We start from the raw sequence: 25,534 nt of genomic DNA on the forward strand, positions 1-25,534 counted from the left end.
ATTATAATACATGTAGAGTTGCATACACATAACAGCATTCTGTTGCAACATAAGCAGTTTATAATGAAATTAACATACATACCTTGAAAAAACGAAATCAACCACTACATTAAACTCACCTTGACCAGGCTTTTTCTTCATTTTCTGACAGCAGCTGCTCTGGATCATCACCACCTTGCGTCTTCATCTTTTTTTCACTCGGTGAAGTCTTTCCTTTTCTTGGCTCTGAACTGAAAAACCAAAGTGTGTGATCTAGGGCTGCCACGATTAGTCGACTAGTCACGATTATGTCGACTATCAAAATGGTCAACAACTAATTTAATAGTCGACGTGTCGTTTGAAGCTTTGTAAGATCTCAAAAGACGCAGGAATAAGTAGTAGGATTTAAGAGTGTAATAACGGACTGAAACAGAAGATGGTAGCACTGCATGTACAAGGATGCCAGCTGCTGTTAAACCCCGAAGAAGAAGAAGCGGTGTCTGGTAACGTAGCTGTGTCCAAATTCAGGAATGGCTTCCTCCTGTGCCCGCATTTGTATGCCAATTACGTTACAGCAACACGACGAAGACTGTCCAAATTCGAAGACTCCGACAAATGCGCCCTTCATTTCCCCAGATTTGAAGGATGGGTCGGGTGTATAATTCGTGGCCAAACCTATCCCAGAATTCATAGTGCGGCCCTGCTCAGTTTCCAACAATGGCAGCGCTAGTTAGTTTTAATATTACTCTTATTATTCTTTCTAGGTCACAAAATAAACGTTTAACATATTTTCAGGCGAGAATGTAGCTGTGTAAACCTCAAATATCTGCTCAGTTTATCAAGACACCACATATTTTCAAAAGCGCTCCGATGTTTTCGGAGACGTCAGTTACCCACCAGCTCGATAGCTAGCCGGGGTTCAAGGCTCACTAGAGCTGATGAGAACACCGTTTTCAAACCCACTGCCGTCGTTCGCTACTCAGGTTAAACATGATATATAAGTCACTTAGATAACTTAAAAATGTTATTGTTTGGCTTTTTTCAGTATTTTATTTGTTCCTGAGTAAATCAGTTTGGCTGAGATTAAAGTTATATTTTTTACACAGCTGAATAAACGTCAAGCAGACAACTGATTATCAGAAGTGTGAGATGCTCGAGAATATACTCCGGTGTCCTGTTATATTTTAAATAGACAGGAGGGTAGCAACTCCATCGAAACAATCTGCAAATGTCATTAAAATTTAATAAACTATCATCTCGTCTTTATTTTTAGTTAGCACCAGCGTTGGCCAAGTTACTTGAAAAAAGTAATCAGTAACTAATTACTGATTACTTCCCCAAAAAAGTAATCCCGTTACTTTACTGATTACTTATTTTCAAAAGTAATTAATTACTTAGTTACTTAGTTAATTTTTAAAAACACAATTTACAACCTGAATAGGTGATAAAGCGATAGATCTTTCAACCCAATTCTACTTTTTCAAGTTCAAGTTCAAATTTTATTCGCCACATGCAGTGACAGGTTGCCCTGCAGTTGAATGAACCCGCCCCCCGACCATGCACAACACAGACATCACATGGGAATACAAGTCAGAGAACGGTTGCATTACAGAAAAAACACTGAAATGTACACTACAATGGGAAAGTACAAGAGGAAAAAAAAAGACCTCTACTCATGCTGGGCTATAGAGGACAGCATGAGAACAGGAAACAAAAAAAACTCCTCTGCACAGAAAGCACATAAATGTCCACAATACAGCATTATAGAGCACGTGACCAGCAACAGGGTTGGGTAGGGGATAAGGAGTAAACCCAGGCAACACAGCAGCCATCCTGCCACTGCGCTGACTCTCCAGCGCGGGCCTAGACCCGCCTCGTGTTCCCAGGAGGCAACAAGCATCGAAGGCATTGGAAGGGGAGGGGGGATGTGTGAGTGCTTATCAGTGTAAATGTATGTGTGTGCGTGTCCATAGTTCAGCTGAGACAGTGTCCTTCGCCCTACCAGGCTAAGTAAACAGTCTACCAGCCAACCCAGGTGGCCTTGCATAGAGTGGGAAGAACAGTCAACACACAGTCGTTATCAGGGAGTTTTTGTTCGGCTCCAGCCTTGAGCCCACAGCTGGCACCGAGGGGGTATCCGCATTGATGTTGATGTTGTTGATTTTTCTTTTATGCGAGCAGCTCATGAGAATTTCAAAGCTGTTCTTTAACACTCCGACACTGGTCTCTCAATCTCCCGTTGGAGAACCGTGAGCTTCTCCACGATGTTATCAAACTTATGATTTGTGGTCTTCTCATTCTTCTCATTCTTGTATGATTCATAATCCATCATCCATCCATCCATCCATCTTCATCCGCTTATCATCCGCTCCTCCTTGAATCGCTACCTTATCGTGGTGGAGGGGTTTGTGTGTCCCAGGGATCCCAGGGGCTATGTTGTCTGGGGGCTTTTGCCCCCTGGTAGGGTCTCCCATGGCAAACTGGTCCTGGGTGAGGGACCAGACAAAGAGCGATTCAGAAGACCCCCATGAAAAGAATATCGAGGGAACAGTTTACCCTGCCCGGGATAGGGTTACCGGGGCCCCGCCCTGGAGCCAGGCCCGGGGAGGGTGCCCGAGGGCGAGCGTCTGGTGGCCGGGCCTTAGTCCATGGGGCCCGGCCGGGCACAGCCCGAAGAGGAGACATGGGCCCATCCTCCCGCAGGCCCACCACCCGCAGGAGGCGCCATAGGGGTCGGGTGCATTGTGAGCCGGGTGGCGGCCAGGAGCGGAGGCCCTGGCGGACCGACCCCCGGCTGCCAAGACTGGCAATAGGGACATGGAATGTCACCTCTCTGGTGGGGAAGGAGCCTGAGTTGGTGCGTGAGGTTGAGAGGTACCGGCTAGATATAGTTGGGCTCACCTCTACGCATTGTCTGGGCTCTGGAACCAGTCTCCTGGAGAGGGGCTGGACTCTGTCTCAGTCTGGAGTTGCCCCTGGTGAGAGGCGGCGGGCTGGGGTGGGTATTCTTATATCCCCTCGGCTTGCTGCCGGTACGTTGGGGTTTTTCCCGGTGGACGAGAGGGTTTGTTCCCTGCGCCTTAGGGTTGGGGAACGGGTCCTGACTGTCATCTGCGCTTATGCGCCGAGTGGCAGTTCGGAGTACCCAGCCTTCTTAGAGTCCCTGGGGGGGGTGCTGGAAGGTGCTCCACCTGGAGACTCTGTTGTCCTGCTGGGAGACTTCAATGCTCACGTGGGTAACGACAGCGAGACCTGGAGGGGCGTGATTGGGAGGAACGGCCTCCCTGATCTGAACCCGAGCGGTGCTTTGTTATTGGACTTCTGTGCTAATCACAGTTTGGCCATAACGAACACCCTGTTCGAACATAAGAGTGTCCATAAGTGCACGTGGCACCAGGATGCTCTAGGCCGTAGGTCGATGATCGATTTTGTAATCGTATCACCAGACCTGCGACCATATGTTCTGGACACTCGGGTAAAGAGAGGGGCTGAGCTGTCAACTGATCACCACCTGGTGGTGAGTTGGATCAGGTGGCGGGGGAGGACGCTGGACAGACCTGGTGCACCTAAACGCGTAGTGAGGGTGTGCTGGGAACGTCTAGCAGAGGCCCCAGTCCGCGAGATCTTCAACGCACACCTCCGGCAGAGCTTCAACAGCATTCCGAGGGAGACTGGGGACATTGAGTCCGAATGGACCATGTTCAGCGTCTCCATTGCCGAAGCTGCTGCATTGAGCTGCGGCCGCAAGGTGGTTGGTGCCTGCCGTGGTGGTAATCCCCGAACCAAATGGTGGACACCAGAGGTGAAGGGAGCCACCAGGCTGAAGAAGGAGGCCTATCGGGCTTGGTTAGCCTGTGGGACTCCGGAGGCAGCCGACAGGTATCGACAGGCCAAGCGGAATGCGGCTCGGGCAGTGGCTGAAGCAAAAACTCGGGTGTGGGAGGAGTTCGGAGAGGCCATGGAAAAAGACTTTCGGACTGCCTCGAAGAGATTCTGGCAAACCGTCAGGCGTCTCAGGAGGGGAAAGCGGTGCTCTACCTGCACTGTGTATAGTGCTGGCGGAGCGCTGTTGACGTCGACTGAGAAAATTGTCGGGCGGTGGAAGGAATACTTCGAGGACCTCCTTAATCCCACTGACACGTCTTCCGGGGAGGAAGCAGAGTCTGGGGATGAGGGGTGTGACCCACCGATTTCCGGGGGCGAGGTCACTGAGGCAGTTAAACAACTCCTTGGTGGCAGAGCCCCTGGTGTCGATGAGGTCCGCCCCGAGTTCCTGAAGGCTCTGGACGTTGTAGGGCTGTCTTGGTTGACACGTCTCTGCAATGTTGCGTGGAGATCAGGGGCAGTACCTGTGGACTGGCAGACCGGGGTGGTGGTCCCCATCTTCAAGAAGGGGGACCGGAGGGTGTGTTCCAACTACAGGGGGATCACACTCCTCAGCCTCCCCGGGAAAGTCTATGCCAGGGTGCTGGAGAGGAGGGTTCGTCCGCTAGTCGAACCTCGGATACAGGAGGAACAATGCGGTTTTCGTCCTGGTCGCGGAACACTGGACCAGCTCTTTGTCCTCTCGAGGATACTTGAGGGTGCATGGGAGTTTGCCCAACCAGTCTACATGTGTTTTGTGGACCTGGAGAAGGCATTCAACCGTGTCCCTCGGGGCGTCCTGTGGGAGGTGTTGCGCGAGTATGGGGTGTCTGGCCCATTGCTACGGGCCATTCAATCCCTATACAACCGTTGCAAGAGCTTGGTTCGCATTGCCGGCAATAAGTCGGACTCGTTCCCGGTGGGTGATGGGCTCCGCCAAGGCTGCCCTTTGTCTCCGGTTCTGTTCATAATTTTTATGGACAGGATTTCTAGGCGCAGCCAAGTGGCGGAGGGCTTTCGCTTTGGTGGCCTCAGAATCTCATCTCTGATTTTTGCGGATGATGTGGTTCTGTTGGCTTCATCGGGTGAGGGCCTCCAGCTCGCACTGGAGCGGTTCGCAGCCGAGTGTAACGCAGCGGGAATGAGGATCAGCACCTCCAAATCTGAGGCCATGGTTCTCAGCCGGAAAAGGGTGGAGTGCCCACTCCGGGTCGGGGATGAGTTCCTGCCCCAAGTGGAGGAGTTCAAGTATCTCGGGGTCTTGTTCGCGAGTGATGGGAGAAGGGAGCTGGAGATCGACAGACGGATTGGGGCTGCGGCTGCAGTAATGCGGACGCTGCACCGGTCAGTCGTGGTGAAGAGGGAGCTGAGTGTAAAAGCGAAGCTCTCAATTTACCGGTCGATCTACGTCCCTACCCTCACCTATGGCCACGAGCTGTGGGTAGTGACCGAAAGAACGAGATCGCGGATACAAGCGGCGGAAATGAGCTTCCTCCGAAGGGTGGCTGGCCTCTCCCTTAGAGATAGGGTGAGAAGTTCGGCCATCCGGGAGGGGCTTAGAGTAGAGCAGCTGCTGCTCCACATCGAAAGGAGCCAGCTGAGGTGGTTCGGGCATCTGGCAAGGATGCCCCCTGGGCGCCTCCTGGGCGAGGTGTTCCAGGCATGTCCCACCGGGAGGAGGCCCCGGGGCAGACCCAGGACACGCTGGAGAGATTATATCTCTCGGCTGGCCTGGGAACGCCTTGGTATTCCCCCGGACAAGCTGGAGGAGGTGGCTGGGGAGAGGGAGGTCTGGACCTCTTTGCTTAGGTTGCTACCCCCGCGACCCGACCTCATAATCCATCATACAAAATGTAATCAAATGGAAAAGTCTCTTTTTTTTTACTTGTTTTATCAGTTTTAATCTTTTAACTTTATGCATCAAGCAAAAATTAAATTATATGCAACATTCTCTGACTTGAAGAAATTAGTTTAACATTTAAACCTACTTTCTGCACATTCCAGCACATAAAATAAAATATTTTTTGTGTTTACACTCAGTCTTTCAAATAGATGCAAGTAAAACACAGCAGAAAATAAATAAAGTCAAAGACTAGCGGTCCTTTTGCTCTATTTTCACCTGTAAAGCAGGAGTGGGGTAGGCGGAGGTTTGCCCTGGTGCAGGTGTGCCGCAGCGGTCAGTTGAAGAATCTGCGAGTTTCTCTGTGATTTTCCCATTACGTCGTTGCGCACTCAGTGCTTGTTTAGGGTTTTGTTCGCTGTAAAAAGAAGTTTTCTTCCCATGCACAATGGACACTAATGTTTTTGTCACTTTTTATGGAATCAAACTCAAAGTAAGGTCAGTACTTCCACGCTTTAAACGCTGCATGCTCATACTCTCTTCCGTACTCGATATATTATCCATTGTTGATCTGCACACAGCTGTTGTCACGAACTTGCTTACGTCACTGTCATGAGACATTCCCGCAAAAAAAATCCCAGTTTTAGTAACGCAGCAACGCAGCGTTCCTACGGGAAAGTAGCGGTGATCTAATTACCATTTTTGCGATAGTAATCCCTTACTTTACTCGTTACTTGAAAAAAGTAATCAGATTACAGTAACTGCCCATCTCTGATTAGCACATACCTTAAACACTTAAAGCTGTAAGCTAATGATAGTTATATAAGAGCAGATGCATGCTGGTGCAATAAGCTGCACTTTTACATCCACTGGATGCATGATCTGATTAGTTGACTAATCGCAAAAATAATCGGTGACTCGTCGACTATCAAAATAATGGTTTGTGGCAGCCCTAGTGTGATCACATTTGAAATAAGTTATATTTTTCCTCTGCAGTGTTGAAGAGTTGAAGAGCTATCATTGATTGAAGAGTGCTTCAATTAATGATAGCTGTTGATCCATTTCTCAAATAATCTCTAAGGATCTGAATTTTTTAAGAAAGAGACAAAATATCTGCTTATTAGGCTAAAAGCTTGATATAGATATTACGATTTATAATATGTCAGCATCCCCCACAAGGCATGTAAAACCCCTGCACACCAGCACTGCGCTTATACTTCAATCAAGATAAAGTTATTATTCATTTATTTATTTATTTATTTATTTATTTATTTATTTATTTATTTATTTATTTATGTATTTATTATTTATTTAGTTATAAGTATTATTATTTAATCACATTAGAACAACAGGGTCACAAAAATATACTCTGCTGTGAAGAAAAAACCATCATGAATACTAATTGAACTGTGATTTCACCTACTTGTTGTGAATAGTAGTATACTACTGATCATTTTGATTTATTTAAGTGTACATACTAAAAATGCTGCTCAGCATTTCATAAATTATATTTTCAATAAATATTGAAGGAAAAACACAGTTACAGCGGGAATGTGTCTGTCTGCCAATATTTCACTAAACATTTCTATGTGCTATAAAATGGACATAATTATAAATGTGCTGAGATGAAACTAAACTTTCAATAGTATTACCACTATAGTCTGTTAACCACCAAGTTAATCTATGTTGGTCAGCTAGGGTAAAAGTCTTTACTTTAGCAGCCTAAATCAGAGGCTAACATTAGCATTTATTAGCATCAGCTATGAGGCTTAAACTCGTGTAAGTGTAACTTTGCCTGAAAACCTTCAGTTCTTTCTAAATAAAAAGTTAAAAAACATGATTACGAACAAGCATCAGTCAGTAAAGGTCACGGGAAAAAATTAAACAACACTACACATGTTGATTAAAAATAAATCATGCTGAGCGGTTTCTTGTTGCTGCCACTGATTGAGGTAAAAATAAAACAAGCAACACTTAAAACATTTCTAAAAAAAAAAAAAGTGAAAATATTTTTTTTTATGTGGAATTTGAAAATGTTTTTTCAAAAATGGGGGGAAAAAGGGGATTTAACAATACAGGAGAGGGGGTCAAGACCCTCACCCCAATCACCTTTCACACCCCATCTTGCCCCAACCGCACCCCACCTACCCCTTACTCACCCCCATGACACCCACCAAAATGTTTTGATCAAAGAGGGAGGGGGTCAAGCTGGAGGAAATGGGATTTAAGGACATGGAAATATGGAAAATTCCTTCACATTTATACAGTACATTATACTGTCTTGTTACTGGGAAAAATGTATTCACAAATGCAGACATTTCTAAGAAAAAAATGTGAAAAAAAATTTTTTAATGTGGAATTTGAAAATGTGTTTTTTATGCCAAAATGCCAAATTGATTTTAGCTAGTGTTAGCTGTGATTGTTAAACAGTTAACATGGTCAACCAAGAGCAGTTTGTCGGTTGACAGTGTTGGGGAGTAACGGAATACATGTACCGCCGTTACGTATTTAAAATACAAAATATGAGTAACTGTATTCCGTTACAGTTACCGTTTAAAAAGGTGGTATTCAGAATACAGTTACTTTGTTGAAATAAATGGATTACACTGCAGTACTTTCCTGTTTCATTCTGTCGCGGGTCAGGACTGTTTGGGTTTTGTTTGACAGCTACGTTCTGTTGTTCCAGGCGGCAGCGTTATGGTTGCCATGGTTACAGGGCGACGCTCTCTCTCTCTCTGCCACTGTGTGTTTCCTGGGTGAGAGAGCGCCTTTTCGTTGTTGTTGTTGTTGTTGTGCTAAGCTAACAGGCAGAATGCTACAAGCATAGCTCTAAAGAATGTAGCATCATGGGCAGTGTAGTCCGTGTTGCAGGGAGAATGGACTGCCATACACGTTATGGGTCTGTGAGCGCGAGGAGGGAGAAAAAGGAGAGTGGAAAGGTACGAGTTGTCATCGAGGAAAAACGGGAGCTGGAAGCATGTAAATATAATAATAACCACTGCAGCCAAGAAGAGTGCCTGACGAGCCCAGTTGTAAGTAAGCTATTAAGACTCGACTGTACACCGTGTTCGTGTTTTCCTCCGAAAATAATAAGTTCCGTTGGAGCAGTCTTTCTTTTTTTTCTTTTTTCTTTTTTTTTGTGTCCCGTTTGGATCTTTAGCCATCAGAATTGTTGTCTAAAGGCCAAGTAAGATGCCAAGCGGATTTATTTTACCAAGTGGATCATCATGGCCTTGCCATATTGGTCCATTTGATTGACCTTTATTATAATTATGAATTTATTTTATTTTCAGTTGCTACAAACGGGACAGACATGACTGGGGGATAGGACAGGGAGAAAGAATGAAAGAAAGAGAGGGAGAGAAAGAAGACCAAAGGGGAGAAGAGACGGTGAGAAGGGGGAGAAGAAAGAAAGAAAAACAAACAAAAAAAACAAAACACCTGGGTCACCTGTATGGAGAAAAAAAACAGAAGAGAAAGCAAACAACAAAGAGCAACATAATAAAAAAAACAGCACCATCACAATAAACTAGCTAGCAGTAGATATCAGTAGATACTAAATAATAAACGATGTTGTGCAGCACGCAAGATAGACAGCGCACAATGTGCTTTGAGGCAGCAGCCAAGAAAGCTGTAGTCCACGTCTGTGAATACCCGTGTGTACACCTGTGTGCATACCTGTGTGGATCAGCATGCTTGCATTCCAAAGGTTTCTCCATGTAACGATCTGCTAGGGAGTGTGGGGAGCCACAGCCCCGTCCTCCAGGGTATGAAGCAGGTATGGAGGAGATCAAAACTCCAGACATCCAGAGGCCCACAGAACACAAGAGACCAAGGAAGACCAACAGAGGGGCAGCCGCGCCACTGTCCCAGTAAGAGCTGAGGAGAGTCCCAGATGAGGGTTCACTCAGCAGCCGCGGAGCAGAAGCCAGGGGGAGTTGCAGTGACGCGCCCGTGAGCTCCGCCGGCAGCCAGCTGTGCCTGAGTGACCGAGCCCCAGGCCGAGAGGCCGGGGGCACCCCACCTCCGAAGTGGCCCGAGCGAGCCCCAGGCTCCAGGCCCCGATAAGCGGCCGCCAAGGAGTGAGCCGGTGTGTACCCGGACGCCCACCCCCAGACACAAAGAACCACCGACGCACCGACACCTGAGGGAGTCCGCCACTGGCAGGGGAAGTGGTGGTGGGCGGAGATAGGCCTCCAAACCTTGGAGGGCCTGAGGCGTCCCCAGAGAGGTGGCGTCTGATACCCAACCTGACATATAGACACAGACATACAGGCACACACAGACACAAACATCCATTCCCACCCTCATGCTCTCATATGCACTTACTCCACACTCAACCAACGTGGAGACAGACATAAAGAGACGCTGTACACACAATCACACTCCCCAAGCGTACTCTAGGTCTAGGTACCCTTGTCCCTGGAGGGGGGAACTGCACCCAGACCCAGGTGGTGTTACCCTTTTCCCTGCGGTGGGGAGAGGCAGACCGCCCCGACTCCGCAGCAGTTGGAGCAGTCTTTCAACGCCTCTCTCTGTCTCTCGCAAGAAAAGTTGACCCACACAACAAAGTAAAGCTATTTTTCGGCTACAAGCCGACAGGGACCCCGCTGTATTAGTCAGAGGTCCCTTTACTACAGTTCGGAGTCGCGGACCTTCAGTAATAGTAATAAATCACACAGCAATAGTACATTCACGTTGTTGTAAAAAGCATGATAATATATTAAGTAATCCAAAGTATTCAGAATACGTTACTGTCATTGAGTAACGTAACGGAATACGTTACAGAATACATTTTGGGGCATGTGTTCTGTATTCTGTAATGGAATACATTTTAAAAGTAACCTTCCCAACACTGTCGGTTGACCCAATAAAGTATAAAGTTTACCTTACATAGTACTTACAGACTTATGTTTACTGTTTAATCTGTGTAATGTCACTTGGGTTTGCTGTTGCCATGCTCTGCGTTAGCTCTTTGTGTTAGCCTGCTGGAGCAGGCGCTGGGCTGTGTTTTGTCTGGCATGGATCTGCGGTTCACCCCTGCATTCAGGTCATTTTATGCTCTTGAATTTTTTTCATGATCTGTTTTTTCATTATCTGGTCCTGGTGGCCTCCTGGTCCAGCTGGACCCCTCCCTCCTTGATCAACACTTTAGTTCAACCTGCCCAGTCTTTTGATGCGCTGTGAGAGCCCAGGGTAGCTGTAGCTCAGGTGGCAGAGCAGGCCACTAATCAAAAGGTCGGTGGTTCGATCCCAGGCTGCCTCCTGGCTGCATGCCAAATATCCTTGGGCAAGACACTAACCCCATGTTTCCCTACTGGTGGTGGTCAGAGGGCCCGGTGGCGCCAGTGTCCGGCAGTGGCCTCGCTTCTGTCAGTGCACCCCAGGGCAGCTGTGGCTACAATGTAGCTTGCCATCACCAGTGTGTGAATGTGTGTGTGTGAATGGGTGAATGACTGAATGTAGTGTAAAGCGCTTTGGGGTCTTCAAATGCAGGCCATTTACCAGGCCATTTAGTCCCCATTAAGCAGCGATTTTTCAGATCAGCTTGTTGTCCTCTTCATCCTTCATATCTGGGAATTTGTAGATTAGTTTTTTATGAATGAAGTATAGACAGCAGTGTACTATTGTCTGACATGGATCTGCGCTTTGCTCTTGACTCAGGTGATAGGTGATTTTATGTATTTTATGCTCTTGAATGTCTTTCATTATCTGGACCCACACATATATACACATATGTATATATACACACATACACACATATATATATAAATTACATATATATGTATATATATATGCATTCCCAAACAACCCGACTCAGAGAAGACCGAACCCCGGCGCGATAGGGGCCGCCTCCGGCCTCACACCTTCCGTGGGGTGGGGCCTCGATCAGAAGGACTTGGGCCCCCGATCGGCAATGGCCGAAGCGGTCTTCCATACACCACATTTCCCACGCCCACCTGTCAGACGGGGATTCGGCGATGTGGTTCCCAGGCAGGCACCACACGTCGCACCGGGCACCCCGGGCAGTCTGCGCTTGGGGCGACGAAGGCAGTGCCCGAAGGCCACCTGTGACTATAATACATATCGTACTGTGTATGACTGTGTACGTGACAAATAAAAAAAAAAAAAAAATTTGAATTTGAATTTTGAATTTGCCCCAGCTGCGGAGACTCAGACGGATGCAGAAATAATAATAAATAAATAATGTGTGCAGTTATAACATAAAACACTAAGGTTGACAAAGCGATGTACATATTTTTTAATGTTAATCCAGCAGGTTATTTTTTTCAGTGTAGACAGTACAAATGCCTAATCTGTCAAAAAATGTGGCAACATTTTCTAAATAACTATATTTTTTTTTCATCCAGTGTGAAGTCCTGGCCTACAATCTTGATTATTCAAGAAAACGTTAAATCTGATCATGGTTGCTTGGTAATTAATAATTAATTAAGGTGGTATAAAAAAAATTGTAGCTCATCTGTATGTCACATTATGGCAAATGCACAAACTCCTTTTCAAAAAGAACTTGTGATGCCAGCATGCTTTTTAACAAAACACCTCATAACGACTCATAAACATTTTGGACATAAAAATTCACAAAGCTAATCAAGCATGTTTAAACTTTGGTATACAAGGAAGAACCTAGACTAGTTATTTACAGTATCTATATAAATACTGCAAAACAGTTCTTGAACAGATTGATTTGGACTGACCTCTCAGGTAAGCACTGTTTAATTACAAAATAAAGAATAGAATAGAATAAATAGTTCAGATCTTTGTTGTAAGCTAATAAATGCTAAAAAATAAATAAATAATGAGGTAATATGAACAGCACCTACAGATGTTTTTGATCTAAAAGCTGGTGCATTCACAAATTAGAAGTATCAAACTTAGAACTTGGTAAGGACACCGTCTGAAAGATGTTTTCAAAAGTTAAAAAAAACATCTTGAACGTATTTATAAATGTAAGATTTCTTAACAGTGTAATTGACAGAAGAATTGAAGTACACAGCTCTATATTAGTTTTTTACTCTAGCTGTCACAAATACTGTTTCTTCATTCCTCATAATTCCCAGTTTTTAAGGATAAATTTACATACATAATAATATAAATAAATTCTCAGATTTATATCAGACCAGCTTTGATTGGAGTTTGTCCGCTGTTATGCAATCCATCAGATTAGGTTTCCATGTCATGATGAATGAGATCTGAAGGTAAAAGTGATCCAACCCTATACCTGATAAAGTGGCCATTGACTGTACATTCACGGAGTGAATTTCTTTTGTTTTACTCTGGACCTGTTTGGTTTGATTGCATAATTCCCAGAACTTCTGTATTTGTAGTTAGCTGGCAATTGTTCTGTAAAGGCAAAACATCAAAAAACAAAAAGGACAGCATTATAAATGTGTTCCCCAAAAATTTGTAATGTCTTTAAACAAAAGTAAAAACAAGAAGTCATTGAGAATTTGTCTTCTCAAGTATGAGACCGGTTGAGTCTGATTCTCTTTAAGAACATGAGGCATGTGTTCCTAGTAACTAGGTGACTTTCTGTCCTTCAGGATATCAGTAAACAGCCAGTTGTCTTCCTGAGGTGGTGTTGGTATGGGGCGGAGCTCAGCGTTGTTAAGTGGAACAGTGAAGGACTGAGCAACTCCTTCAAATGGTGTAAACTGTAGGTTATTTTCCCAGTTAACTTGCATACAGGTGCTCTCCTCCTGAGAACACTGGTACGCCTGAAGCTGTGCGATGTTGTAGTGGTGGTAGCTGACTGAGGAGGGGATCTGCTTCTGGTTGATGTCTGTGCTTTGACAGAGTTTAAAGGTGTTAAATTGTTCCTCTTCTGTGTATGCACTTTGTCTCAGGGTCACTGAGCTCCTGTGGTTACCCTGGAAGTGGTCTGAGGTCACTCCCTGGTCTGCATATGCATATTCATACCTACACTCACCTTCACAGTGGAGATCATCCACTTCGGTAAAGTTATGTGACTGGTCTCCAAATATATCATCATCATCACCATGGCATGCACAAATGCTTTCAAAATATGCCTCTATGTCAGTGCAATCCCCTAAGTCCTTATTGTCAATGGAAAATGGCTCCATTATGTCAGTCAGCTGACCCTCAGAGAAGTCGAAGTAGCTCTTCTGAGCCTGCGCGCAGCCCGCGAGGTCTGTGAACACTTGAACGGAGAAATCACAAGAGTCAAGAGACAATGGAGATAACTCTGGGGAGAAGGAGGGGGAGATGTCCACATTTTGGCCAAGCTGAATGAAGTCATTTGTAGTTGACTCTGTGTCTTCTTGGTGGTTGTCGGCTGGCTTCGACTGACTCTCGTTGTTAAAATAAAATAGCTCCGCCCCGTGGAACAAGTCAGAACTTCTTGGGGAGCTAATAGGTTTAATTTCCACCGGTTTATGACCTCTGCTTCCCTTTTCCTGCCTCCTCTTGCTGTGTTTGTTCGCTGCAGCTCTGCAGGTGGAGGACTGCGATATGGAGTGATGTTTCCAAAGATGCCCTGATTCAGTCTGCTTCCTTTTTGTATTTACTTGACTTGAGGAAACACTGATAGACTTTGAGGCACCATCTACACCTGTTTGAAGGCTGTTTTTATCGGCATCCTGTGGACCACCACTTTGAGATGGATTACCTGACTGGTCAGGTGAATCTGGCTTGTGTGATGACAGAGAGGACATGCCTTTGTCCTCATCCTTAAAATAAAGAGCATATGCCAACCGCTGGTTTGCTGCTTCAATATCTGCAAATTTTCTGTTGATAAGAAAAAAAGTGAATGAAACAATGAATTGGGACAACAGTGGAAAACTATTTCATGCTATTTTGGCTCTGCTAAACAATTTGCCAGTGGATTTTTTTAAATTCTTCTTTAAAGGGTTAAAATCCAAAATACTGTCATTAATATTTCATATTTATAATTCAGGCTGAAGTAATTTTAAAAGACTGTGTCATGTAAAGTAGAAAGAAAATATTACTATATAATAGTTTTTGGGAAGGTGGCATTTTTTGTTGTTAGGACCTCAAAAAAAAATCTGACACTGTAGAAAAAATAGAAATGCATGAAAATGAATGTCGCTGCTAATCGTTGGCCCATCTCAGGGCCTATTAAAAACAATGATCAAAGATACTAACCCCATGTTTGCCTACTGGTGGTGGTCAGAGGGCCCGGTGGCGCCAGTGTCCGGCAGCCTCGCCTCTGTCAGTGCAGCTGTGGCTACAATGTAGCTTGCCATCACCAGTGTGTGAATGTGTGTGTGAATGGGTGAATGACTGAATGTAGTGTAAAGCACTTTGGGGTCCTTAGGGACCAAGTAAAGCGCTATACAAATACAGGCCATTTGCCATTTTACTAAAAATCAATGGAGTTATGTAAACATACTGGCCTTCAAAAGCATAAAATCCCCAATCTATAATTAATATTCAATATTTACAGCTCAGGCTGAAGTATTTTTAAAAGAATAAGTGATTTAAAGTGGAAAAAAATATTATTACATAGTATTTTTACAGCAGTTTTGGGAAAGCTGCCATTTTTTGTTCTTAGGTTAAAAAGACTTTTTAAGTTAAGGATCCTCTAAGGCACAGGTGTCAAACTTAAAGGCCGGTGTCTTGAAATTTTTCTATGTATCCCTGCTGCAACACACCTGGACAAAATTGTAGATCATTATCAAAACTCTATGGAACGTAACTGCATGCTCAGGTGGCAATTCAGCTATTTTATTCATGTTACAGCTGTAAATGACCTCATTAATATTTTGTCAATATGGAGAGCAGACTTTATCACAGTAGATAATAATGTGTATGTGTTAGTCCCCATAGGGAAATTACTCCTCTGCATTTAACCCATTCACCCATTGAAGCAGTGGGCAGCCACCAATGCAGCGCCCGGGGAGCAGTGTGTAGGGATGGTACCTTGCTCAGGGGTACCTCAGGGTAGCTGTTCAGTGGAGTCGAACCCCCGACCCTCCGATCATGGGGCAACCACTCTACCTACTGAGCTATCCCTGCCCTTTTTTTTAAAAATAATAATGTAATTAATTAATTAATAATTAATAATGTAATGTAATGTAATGTAATAATGTAGATGTCTTTCTGAAAGCGCTGTAACTAAGTTTAAGAATATAATCCACCCACTGTTATCATCTTCAATGCCGTGTACCAACATAGAGCATTAACTGCTGTATAATGCCCTCCGCTATCTTACTTTAATTGGTCACATGACTAAAATGTGTCATCGTTTTCGAAAAGGCTCCAGGTTTGCTGTCCACACTGCGATGCAAAAACTGCATTTTCATATGTATCTGCCTTGGAGAGCGTTTTCAAAACGCTGCATTTTCCTTGACTGAAAACACCGTCACAGCGTGGATGGAAGGCCAAAACCGAGAGAAAAAGATGTGTTTTCAAACAAAAACATATTAGTATGGACATGGCCTTACATGGGCAGCATGTTGGTGCAGCAGTCAGGATTGTTGCCTACTGGTTCAAACCCACCGGCCAGGTGGGGCCTTTCTATGTTCTCCCTGTCCAGGTTTTCACCAAATTCCTCCCACAGTCCAAAGAAATGCAAGTTAGGTTAATTTGTGATCCTAAATTGAGTGTGAAGTGTTAGCTTCATGATAGACAGGCGACCTGTCCAGTTGTGTTTGCGCTGCGACAGCTGGAATAGGCTCTAGTCTCCCTACAATGCCTGAACTAAGGATGAAGTTGGATGGATGATACTCTTGAGTAACGCCATCAACAGCTCAGAATCATGCAGGCCAATCTTTCTACCGTTTCAAACAAATTATTCTCTAATCTCAGGCCTCAATAAAATCTATAAACATTTCTAGGATATTAAACTGAGAATGGTTTTTCACTGTTAGCATGTATGTGTAAGTTAAACTATGAATCTTATCCGGTTTGAAATGATAAAAATCCTTCAAATGTTTTCTTAAAAACATTTTTAGAAAGAAGTCAACTTTTGCCAGTGTTGTGAGAACCTTCCCTGCCAGCTTGTTTTTTGAAGTCACATATGTTAGATTTTTATCAAATTACTCTCCTAACCTTCAGTGTGTATTTTCAAAATACTATTCCTTTAAAAATGAAATGTTATCTACCCTCCATCCTTGTTTTTTTTTTTATCATTTTAGGGGATTTAAGGAGTAATAAGTACACATTCATGTGAAAACCACGCAACACACTGAATGCTACATAACAATGTTTTTTGTATTTTTCCCCCTCTCATCACCTGTGAGCTCGCATTTTCTTACGCTCAGTTTCACTGGCAGGAAAAGGCTGTTCTACATTTTACTGCAAGTGTTTCACTGATGGTCAAACACACCTCTGAATCATGTTGTGCAGGAAGCGACGGTGGTTGACCTGCCGCTTGGATGGTCGGTTCTTCTTGGGTTTCTGCAGGGTCCTCATCATGTGACCTGCTGCTGAAGTTACAAAGGTGTACAGGTCACGACCCCAGGGGACCCCTCGCTCCAACCCAGGCTCAAGACTCGCAGAGATAGACGGTCGCATGCCTGAGAAACATACATTTAGTGGAGATTTAGGAGAGTCAGGAGTCACTGACTTAAAGTGGAATAAACGTCCATTTATATAACATAAATGCTCCAGCAGAGTCTTCTTGAGTTTAAAGGATGGAGAGCAGAACAGATCCTGATCAGAGGAGCTCAGACAGGTGCTAACCATAAAGGTGCTGTATACCCGTAAGGCAGGCAGAGCTCTGAAAGTAATCAGAGTAATCTTGAACTGAATCCTGCATTTCCTGACAGACGAGAAACAATGACAGAAGGAGTAAATTTCTCTTGTACTTAAATAAAATATAATCTGCCTTCACTATATCTAAAAGTATTTATTCTGCACAGGAAAAAAATTATCTTATTATTTCTCAAAATTAATATTACTGTTCTGAGGAACTGTGACATGAGGAGTAAATGGTCTGGTACTTGCACCTTTCTACTCAATTTTAGGATTTTTTTATTAAGATTATATGACTTATCCATTATAGTCTTATTTACCCAACTAACACATACACACACATTCGTACAGCACTTTTATCTCTGCCTTTGTGTTTTCTAACATTTACACTCAGCGTCTTGCTCAAGGATACTTTGACATGTACACTGGAATAGCTGGGGATCGTTAAACCGACTTTCTGATTGGTAGACAACACACCCTACTGCCTGAGCCATGCCTTAAAAAGTCAAAAGTCTAAAAGCCTGGCTGCCACAAATTTTAACCCCAACTATAACGCAAAAAACAAAGAAATGTGCCGTCAGACTAATTGCAGTGCATCTGTAAAGCAATAGAAGGGGAGTTAAAAGTTCAACACTTCGCTGTGAATTTATGTTTAGTACAAGTAAAGTACCCAAAAGTGTACATAGTCAATTTCCACTAACTAGGAAATCACTATAAAGAAATCAAGCCCCAATTCTCATAAGATGAACATATAGGAAGTGATCAGGATGAATGATTATTAAAAAAATTAAATGATTAAATGATGAGAAAAGACAAACTGCAGGCAAAAATCACCGATTAAGCAATAAGTGTTTATATAAACCTGTTTGTAAAGGCTGTAACTCATATTTATTATAACATAACAACAAAATGTCAAAAACGCTGTTACAGCTAATGTGTTGTACTGTGGAAACAGCAGATCTACATAACTTATAATTATATAAAAATATATAAAAATAACTGCAAAAGCCTGCTTACCGTTTTGTCTCCAGGTTTCTGTGTATCTCTCTACAAACTGCACTGAAGGCTGAGGAGGCGTGCTGCAGTAATTCAGCTGTTAATGCATGTGTGTGCATGTATTGTGGACCGATGTGTGCACAAATTAAGCTGAGTGACATCAGCGGTCAATGCAAATGCATTTTTCCCAGGCAGTCTTAAAGGAATCTGCTTTGACAAATTGATAACGGGAGAGGAAGTGAGACATGATGAGAGGGTCTGAAAAGAAAAGGGCAATTATCTGAGAAGTCAACCACTTGTAGAAGTGTGGGCACACGCCTCCATTGTGTGGCTTTCTGAAAGCAGCTTGTTAAATACTGCGAGACACTAACGCTTGAGTTCAGGGTTAACAAGCACTTAATTGACCAGTTTAAACTCTGGCCCTAATTATCACATTCTCAGTGGGAAGATCTAGGATGGTTGCTAGCTGCTTTTAATTGACCTTTACGATTCAAAAGGACACCTTCCAAGTTCAACATTTTGCATATCTATGGCAGCAGGTGTGTGGCTAGGCTTTATTTTATTTATTTATTTTACACAGATGTGAAAATACATTTAACTTTACCAAGTGATTTTAAGGTTACGATTATTAACTTTTCTCTTCTTTGCAGCTCACGTTATTGTTAATTTTCTAGATGTGAGCGCAACATGCAAATCCAACACAACACACAACAAAAATTCAAATAAGGAGTAGGAATTTGTCTGTCTACATTTGACATAGACAGTCAAGTTACTTTTTGGTATCTTTTACCTAAAAGTAACTTGGTAAAAAGTTGTCAACTTATTTCCCTTCCAGCCAAAAAACTGCCACATTCATTCTCAGAAATGAATTTCTTTTTTAGAGTCAGAATTGGTGTAAAGAACACGAAAGCATGGCTCCATCAAGCCTTTTATCAACAGTTTAGGATGGTCGTGATTGGGTTAAGGTGTGAGGAACTTCTTCAGCACACTATAGGCCTGTTAGTACCAATTAAGCATAATTTAAGCACCACATCTTACTTGAGCATTGTTGCTGGCGTGTCCATCTCTTTATAACCACAATGTGCCAATCTTCTGATAGACAACACACCATGTCACAAATTTCAAATCATCTCAAGCTGTTTTTTTTTTCATAAATAGTTCACTGTACTCCAATGGCCTCCACAGTCACCAGAATTCAATCCAGTTGCAGTTCCTCACATTTGGAGTGAGGCAGAATGGGAGACCCTGCAGCAGCTGTGTGATGCTGTTGTGTCAATATGGACCAAAAGTTTTGAGTGTGAGGTTTGTTCCCAGCACCTTGTTGAATCTCTGACATAAAAAAATGAAGCAATTCTGATAGTAAAAGGCGTCCAACCTGCTTTTCCTGAGGTGTACCTAACAAATTACTTTTACTTTATATTACTCAAGTGAAATATCCACCCAGCTTCTTAATCTGTACTGACAAGTTTGCAGATCTTTTGGCTTTTCACTAAATAAACCAAGAAAATGTGTTTAAGCATGTTAAACAAAACACATTTTAACCAATGACCTTCAGAGCTAAACGAGCAAAAACATTCAATATATACTAATACAGCACAAGTAAAAGCAAAAATCACCCAATGCAGGTGAGATCCTGATATGCAGAGGCAAAATTTAGGAGCAATTAATGCAATGGAATCGTCTCATTTATGCTTTCATTTGGCTGTTGGGACACAGAGTAACTACTCGGAAGATGTCAGTGATTTTGTGAGAATGTTCACAGTAAAAACAAAACAAAACACATAAGTGAGAGGTGCAAATTCATTCACTTACTTCAAAAGAAGCCATAAAATCTTGAAAATTGCTTCTATCCGATTTCGGCGCCTTTTCAAAGCCAAGCGGTTAACTCAGAGAAGGGAATCGCTGCTGCAGGAGTGGCATCTATTTATAGTGACACTACATGTGCTTCGGGCCCAAGGGTGCACAGCTCTGGTGTGGTTACAAGGAATAGCGTGGTAAGTCATAGTGTGTTAGAGATTAGAGATTTTCTTACCAGGATTTGCTTACATAGTGACATTACACGATGAGTGCAATGAGTACATTCAACCGTCGTTATCAAATCTGCATGCACATACATTCAGCTGTTTAAGCTTTACAGCATGAGTTTGTTAGTGTGTGTTCAGTCAAGTCTCACGCTTCACATGTTGTGCTTTCTCACAGTCCTCTCCAGGGGGATGATAAGGCTTTATCACACATGCCCTGCAACAGGAGCAGAACTTTGACCCTGTGAGATCTCGTCACGTGTAGATTTGCCTCTGCTGATGATCGTCTTTGTCCAGAGAAATGTAGTTTGTGTCTTTTTGGCTTTGGGGAGACTCAGAAGAGTGTGAGAGGAGCAACTCTGAAAGGTAAGTCTGGATATTTTAGGGGATCACTAATCATAGCCTGGCCCTTATGCTGCTGAATTTCCTCACCCACTGTTTTTCAACCTTCAGTGAACGGCTTTCCTAACTAAGGCAAATGTCGAATGACTTCAGCTTTAATGCTCTCTCTTATCAGATTCCTCACTATGAAGTGGGTCTGGGCTGTGTTCAAAGCTCACCCGTACATCAGTAACATCCTGGGATACACAGCCCTGTTCGCCTCTGCTGACCTCGTACAGCAGAGCGTGCTGGGTGAGAAACCAGCAACAGGATCCACATCGGAGGATTTAGTAGGAGTCGACTGGCATCAGATGGCTCGAGTGGCGACCGTCGGTTTTTGTTTCCACGCCAACTTCAACTATCACTGGCTCAGAGGGCTGGAGAAGATGCTGCCAGGAGGCGGAGTAAAGGCAGTAACTGGGAAGGTGGTGGTGGACCAGCTGATTGCGGCTCCTCTCACCATCAGTGCCTTTTACATTGGTATGTGATTCTAGTTTTGACTTTTACAGCTATTTGTGAACCTCCAGCAGGAGCCTGTGATCAATACCTGATGGCTGTGCATCATACAAGTTTAACATCTAAAGATGGCAGAGCTTTTGGAAGACTGGTTCCTAGACTCTGAGTTTTTAAAAAGCAACTAAAAACTTATATTTTCTTTATGTCTTTATGTTTTTACCCCATTGGATGTGTCACAATTTGTAATATTTATCTTGCAAGGTACTATATATATATATATATATATATATATATATATACATATATATATATATATATATATATATATATATATATATATTTTTTTTTTTTTTTTTTTTTTTTTTTTTTATAAGTTTTTTGTGTAAAGAAAATCCCCATAATCTAAGACAGAGTTCAACCAGTCAGGCTTCAGATAGACATCTACATTGTTTTACTGTTTTATTGGATGTTTTTCACAGTCAGTATGAATCTGCTGACCATGCAACTGCACCATACCACTCTGAATTAATGGCAGCTATGTTCACTAGTCAACTTATTGGGTACAGGTCAGTAGTGAGTTGGGGTATCTATTGTCATAGTGTCAATTCAACAAGGTGCTGGAAACATTTCTCAGACATTTTGGTCCATATTGATACGATACCATCACACATGCTGCAAATTTTTCAGCTGCTCATCCATAATGAATCTCCCATTCCACTGCATCCCAAAGGTGTTTTATTGGAAGTCTGAGATCGCCATTTGAGTAATCTGTCATGGCCAAGAAATCAGTTTGAGATGATATGAGATTTGTGATATGTGTTATCCAGGAAGCAGCGATCAGAAGATGTGTACACTGTGGTTATAAAAGAGTGGACAACACTCAGGCAGGCTGTGGTGTTTAAATGATGCTCAGTTGGTACTAACAGGCCCAAAATGTGCCAAGAAAGAATCCCATTGTTACATCACCACTACCCTGAACCGTTTACACAATCCTTTCCAAGATTTCATGTTGCTTATGCCAAATTCTGACCCAACTAACCAAATGTCTCAGCAGAACTCAAGACTCATTAGACCAGGCACTGATTTTCTAATCTTGTATTGTCTAATTTTAGTGGCCCATGTGAACTGTAGCCTCAGCTTTCTGTTGTTAGCTGGCAGGAATGACACCTAGTGTGCTCTTCTACTGCTGCTGCTTCAGAGATGCTTTAAGTCACTATGCCCTTCCTGCAGTTTGTCCATCCTTCCAAGACCACTGATATCAACAAGGCATTTTCACTCTGTGAACTGGATATTTTCCCTTTTCAAGACCATAGTCAGCAGGTGTTACTGTTAGCATGCTAATTGGACTCTTTGGTCTACTCGGGTTTTCATAACAGCCTTCACCTATGAAAAAAACACCTATTAGATCACTGTATATTGTATATAAACTTAATTCATCTAAAGAAGCCTCCTAATTCTAAGAATACTAATATAACCGTACTGATGGCATCAATTTTTTATTACTAAACATGACTACTTCTGCTCATTACTGTTGTATTATTACAAGCTTTGTCCTCAGTTATGGATTACATGTGGACAAATCTCAAATGTTCGCATACTCTACTGATCTGCACAAACATTTTAGGTTACATCAATACATCTGAATTAATCAAACGATTTACCTTATAGTTATTACCAAGTAACACAAATCTACCCATGAATAATTGGGTAAAGAAAAGTGAGTTTTTAATGACCGATTGAAAAACAAAATCTGTCTACATTGTAGGTTTGAGTTTACTTGAACACAAAGATGACCCACTTGAAGACTGGAGGCAGAAATTTTGGACATCTTACAAGGTACGTATAAAGTCATTGTCTGTCTTTATTAAACTTCATGATGGCGATATGTTCCCAGATCTCCTGTAATAATCTCTCTCTCTCTCCCACTCTGTAGACTGGGGTAGTATTTTGGTCAACAATGCAGGTTTGCTCAACTCTTCTCTGCACACACAGACTGAGAGAACTACACTGATGACAGGCTTTCACAATCATGATATCCATTTTTCTTCTTTCCCATCACCTCAGGCAGTGAACTTTGCATTCGTCCCCCCTGTGGCTCGGACGGTGTTTCTGGGTGGTGTCGCCCTGGTTTTCACAATCTTCCTGTGTCACCTCAGACAGCAGCGACACCATGAACAGGAAAGAACCTGAGACTCTCCTCGTCACATCGAAGGCTTTAGTAAACTAACTAAAAACACAATTCCAAAAAAGCTGGGACACTGTGAGTAAAATCTGAATGCAGTGATTTATATACATCAGAAACCCATAAACCCCAGCAGCTGGTCTGTTCCCAGATGTTTACAGGCTGCTGTTAAACAAAGACGCGATGCTACATTGTAGTAAATATGGACTTATCCCAACTTTTTTGAGATGTGTTTCTGCCATCAGATTCAAAATGAGCTAATATTTTTCTTTAAACGTCACATGATACATTGTTTCAGTTTTTGACATGTTTTGTTCTATTGTGAATCAGAATCAGAATACTTTATTCATCCCGAGGGAAATTAGGGGTTACAGCAGGCAGCACGCTAATGGCGCATGCGCACTCACAAAGGAACCTTCTGACCAACTTTACACAAACATCACATTGGGCAGACATGTCAGAAGGTAGGCTGATAGGAAAAAAACAACGAAAATACACTACATGAGGTAAGAGGAGGAGAAAAAAAACTCCACTCAGACTGAGCTCCTAGTGGGAGAACAGTTTGATAAAAGAAAAAACACCTCAGCACAAAAGCACATGACTATCAATACACCATAGAAACACGAGACAAGCAACAGGGGCGGGTAAAGGGTAAGAGAGAGCCGGCGTAGACAGCGCATCCGGTCCTGCAGCATCTGTGCTGGTCCAGTTGACTGCTATCATCCCCGGTAGGGCACAAGCATCGAAGGCGTTGGAAAGGGAGGGGGATGAGTGAGTGCTTATCAGTGTAAGTGTGTGTGTGTGCGTGTCCATAGTTTAGCTGAGACAGTGTCCTTCGGCCTATCAGGCTAAGTAAACAGTCCTCCAGCCAATCCAGGTGTCCTTATCATTAAATTTTTTACAGCTAAACGAAAACAAAACTGAGGTTGTCATTTTTGGCAATTTCAATCATATCGACAGCACGTTGGGTACCCTCTCCTCGTATTGTAAAACACATGTAAAAAACCTCGGAGTTTACATTGATGGTTCTTTTAAATTGAATAAGCAGGTGAGTGCAGTAGTTCAGTCCTGTTTTTTTCAGCTAAGACAGCTAGCCAGGATAAAGCCATACCTTCCGGCTGACGTCTTCGAGCGCATCATCCACCTTTTTCTTACTTGCAGATTGGACTACTGCAATTCATTGTATTATGGCCTAGATCATGCCACCATCCATCGCCTTCAGATGGTTCAAAATGCTGCTGCTCGCCTGCTAACCGGTACCAAACGGAGAGAGCATATAACCCCAATTTTAGCCTCTTTACACTGGCTCCCTGTCCCCTACAGGATCCAATTTAAACTCTTACTTTTTGTTTTTAAGTCACTCAACGCCCGAGCCCCCCCCCTACTTGTCAGAGCTCCTCTCTGCCTATGCTCCAGGAAAACCCACGAGATCTAGTTCAAAACTATTGTTGTCCATTCCACGGACTAACCTCAAATCTCGTGGTGATAGATCCTTCTCTGTGGCAGGTCCCAGACTTTGGAATAGTCTCCCCTTTAATATTAGATCTGCTCAAACTCTTGAGCAATTTAAATCTTTACTAAAGACACACTTTTACGCTCTGGCTTTTAACACATTATGACCCAAGCATTTTGGATTTATCTGAATTAGTTAGTATTGTTTCAATTCTTCTATTTTATTGTTTCTATTGTTATTATTGTATTACACTGTAGTTTTTAATTTTATTGTTATTGTTAAGCACTTTGTGCAGCATCGGCTGTTGGAAATGTGCTATATAAATAAATCTGACCTTGACCTTGACCTTGACCTTCATGGGGCGGGAAGAATAGTCATCACACAGTCGTTATCAGGGAGTTGTTTTGGTGGGCTCCAGCCTTGGGCCTGCAGCTGGGGCCGTGGTGTCCAAATGTTGAATATTGTTGATTTCTCCTTTGTGAGCAGCTCGAATTCTAGCACTCCGAGGCTGGTCTCTCGATCTCCCGAATAAAAGGTTAAGAGGATCTGGTGAAATCATTTGATTTAAACAGACTAAGAGAATACTGCAACCAAATGCGAGGAAAAAAAATAAAATAATAGCTAAATAATAATAATAATAGCTAAAGCTACACTTTAGCTAGCAA

The 25,534-nt window shown here is 43.0% G+C and overlaps 2 protein-coding genes and 1 long non-coding RNA gene across 3 annotated transcripts; 1 reads left to right on the forward strand and 2 right to left on the reverse strand.

Moving 5' to 3' along the window:
• Positions 1-12,153: 12,153 nt before the first annotated feature.
• On the reverse strand, positions 12,154-17,357 carry c16h19orf85 (chromosome 16 C19orf85 homolog). The gene is made up of 2 exons (XM_076889599.1): positions 17,013-17,357; positions 12,154-14,449 (listed from the first exon to the last, which is right to left on the reverse strand). Exons 1-2 carry the CDS (start codon positions 17,198-17,200, stop codon positions 13,216-13,218), a joined length of 1,422 nt encoding a protein of 473 aa, XP_076745714.1. The 5' UTR covers positions 17,201-17,357; the 3' UTR covers positions 12,154-13,215.
• A 2,966-nt stretch (positions 17,358-20,323) lies between these two features.
• Positions 20,324-25,214, forward strand: si:ch211-120k19.1 (mpv17-like protein). The gene is made up of 6 exons (XM_004541191.3): positions 20,324-20,370; positions 20,576-20,763; positions 20,915-21,258; positions 23,000-23,070; positions 23,168-23,197; positions 23,299-25,214. The coding sequence occupies exons 3-6, from the start codon at positions 20,925-20,927 to the stop codon at positions 23,422-23,424; spliced, it is 561 nt and encodes a 186-aa protein (XP_004541248.1). The 5' UTR covers positions 20,324-20,370; positions 20,576-20,763; positions 20,915-20,924; the 3' UTR covers positions 23,425-25,214.
• LOC143421083 (uncharacterized) lies at positions 23,743-25,390 on the reverse strand. Its single transcript, XR_013100833.1, has 2 exons — positions 25,222-25,390; positions 23,743-24,298 (listed from the first exon to the last, which is right to left on the reverse strand). It is a non-coding gene; the product is annotated as an uncharacterized LOC143421083 (long non-coding RNA).
• Positions 25,391-25,534: the final 144 nt, after the last annotated feature.

The sequence above is a fragment of the Maylandia zebra genome, linkage group LG11, assembly GCF_041146795.1.
Source record: "Maylandia zebra isolate NMK-2024a linkage group LG11, Mzebra_GT3a, whole genome shotgun sequence".
Taxonomy (NCBI): Eukaryota; Metazoa; Chordata; class Actinopteri; order Cichliformes; family Cichlidae; genus Maylandia; species Maylandia zebra.

Coding starts and splice junctions, on each gene's coding strand:
- c16h19orf85 (XM_076889599.1), bottom strand. CDS start 17,200: ATGCGACCGTCTATCTCTGCGAGTCTTGAGCCTGGGTTGGAGCGAGGG. Junction 14,450..17,012: donor CTGCACAACATGATTCAGAG/GTGTGTTTGACC, acceptor TCTTATCAACAG/AAAATTTGCAGATATTGAAG.
- si:ch211-120k19.1 (XM_004541191.3), top strand. CDS start 20,925: ATGAAGTGGGTCTGGGCTGTGTTCAAAGCTCACCCGTACATCAGTAAC. Junction 23,071..23,167: donor AATTTTGGACATCTTACAAG/GTACGTATAAAG, acceptor CCCACTCTGTAG/ACTGGGGTAGTATTTTGGTC. Junction 23,198..23,298: donor TATTTTGGTCAACAATGCAG/GTTTGCTCAACT, acceptor CCATCACCTCAG/GCAGTGAACTTTGCATTCGT.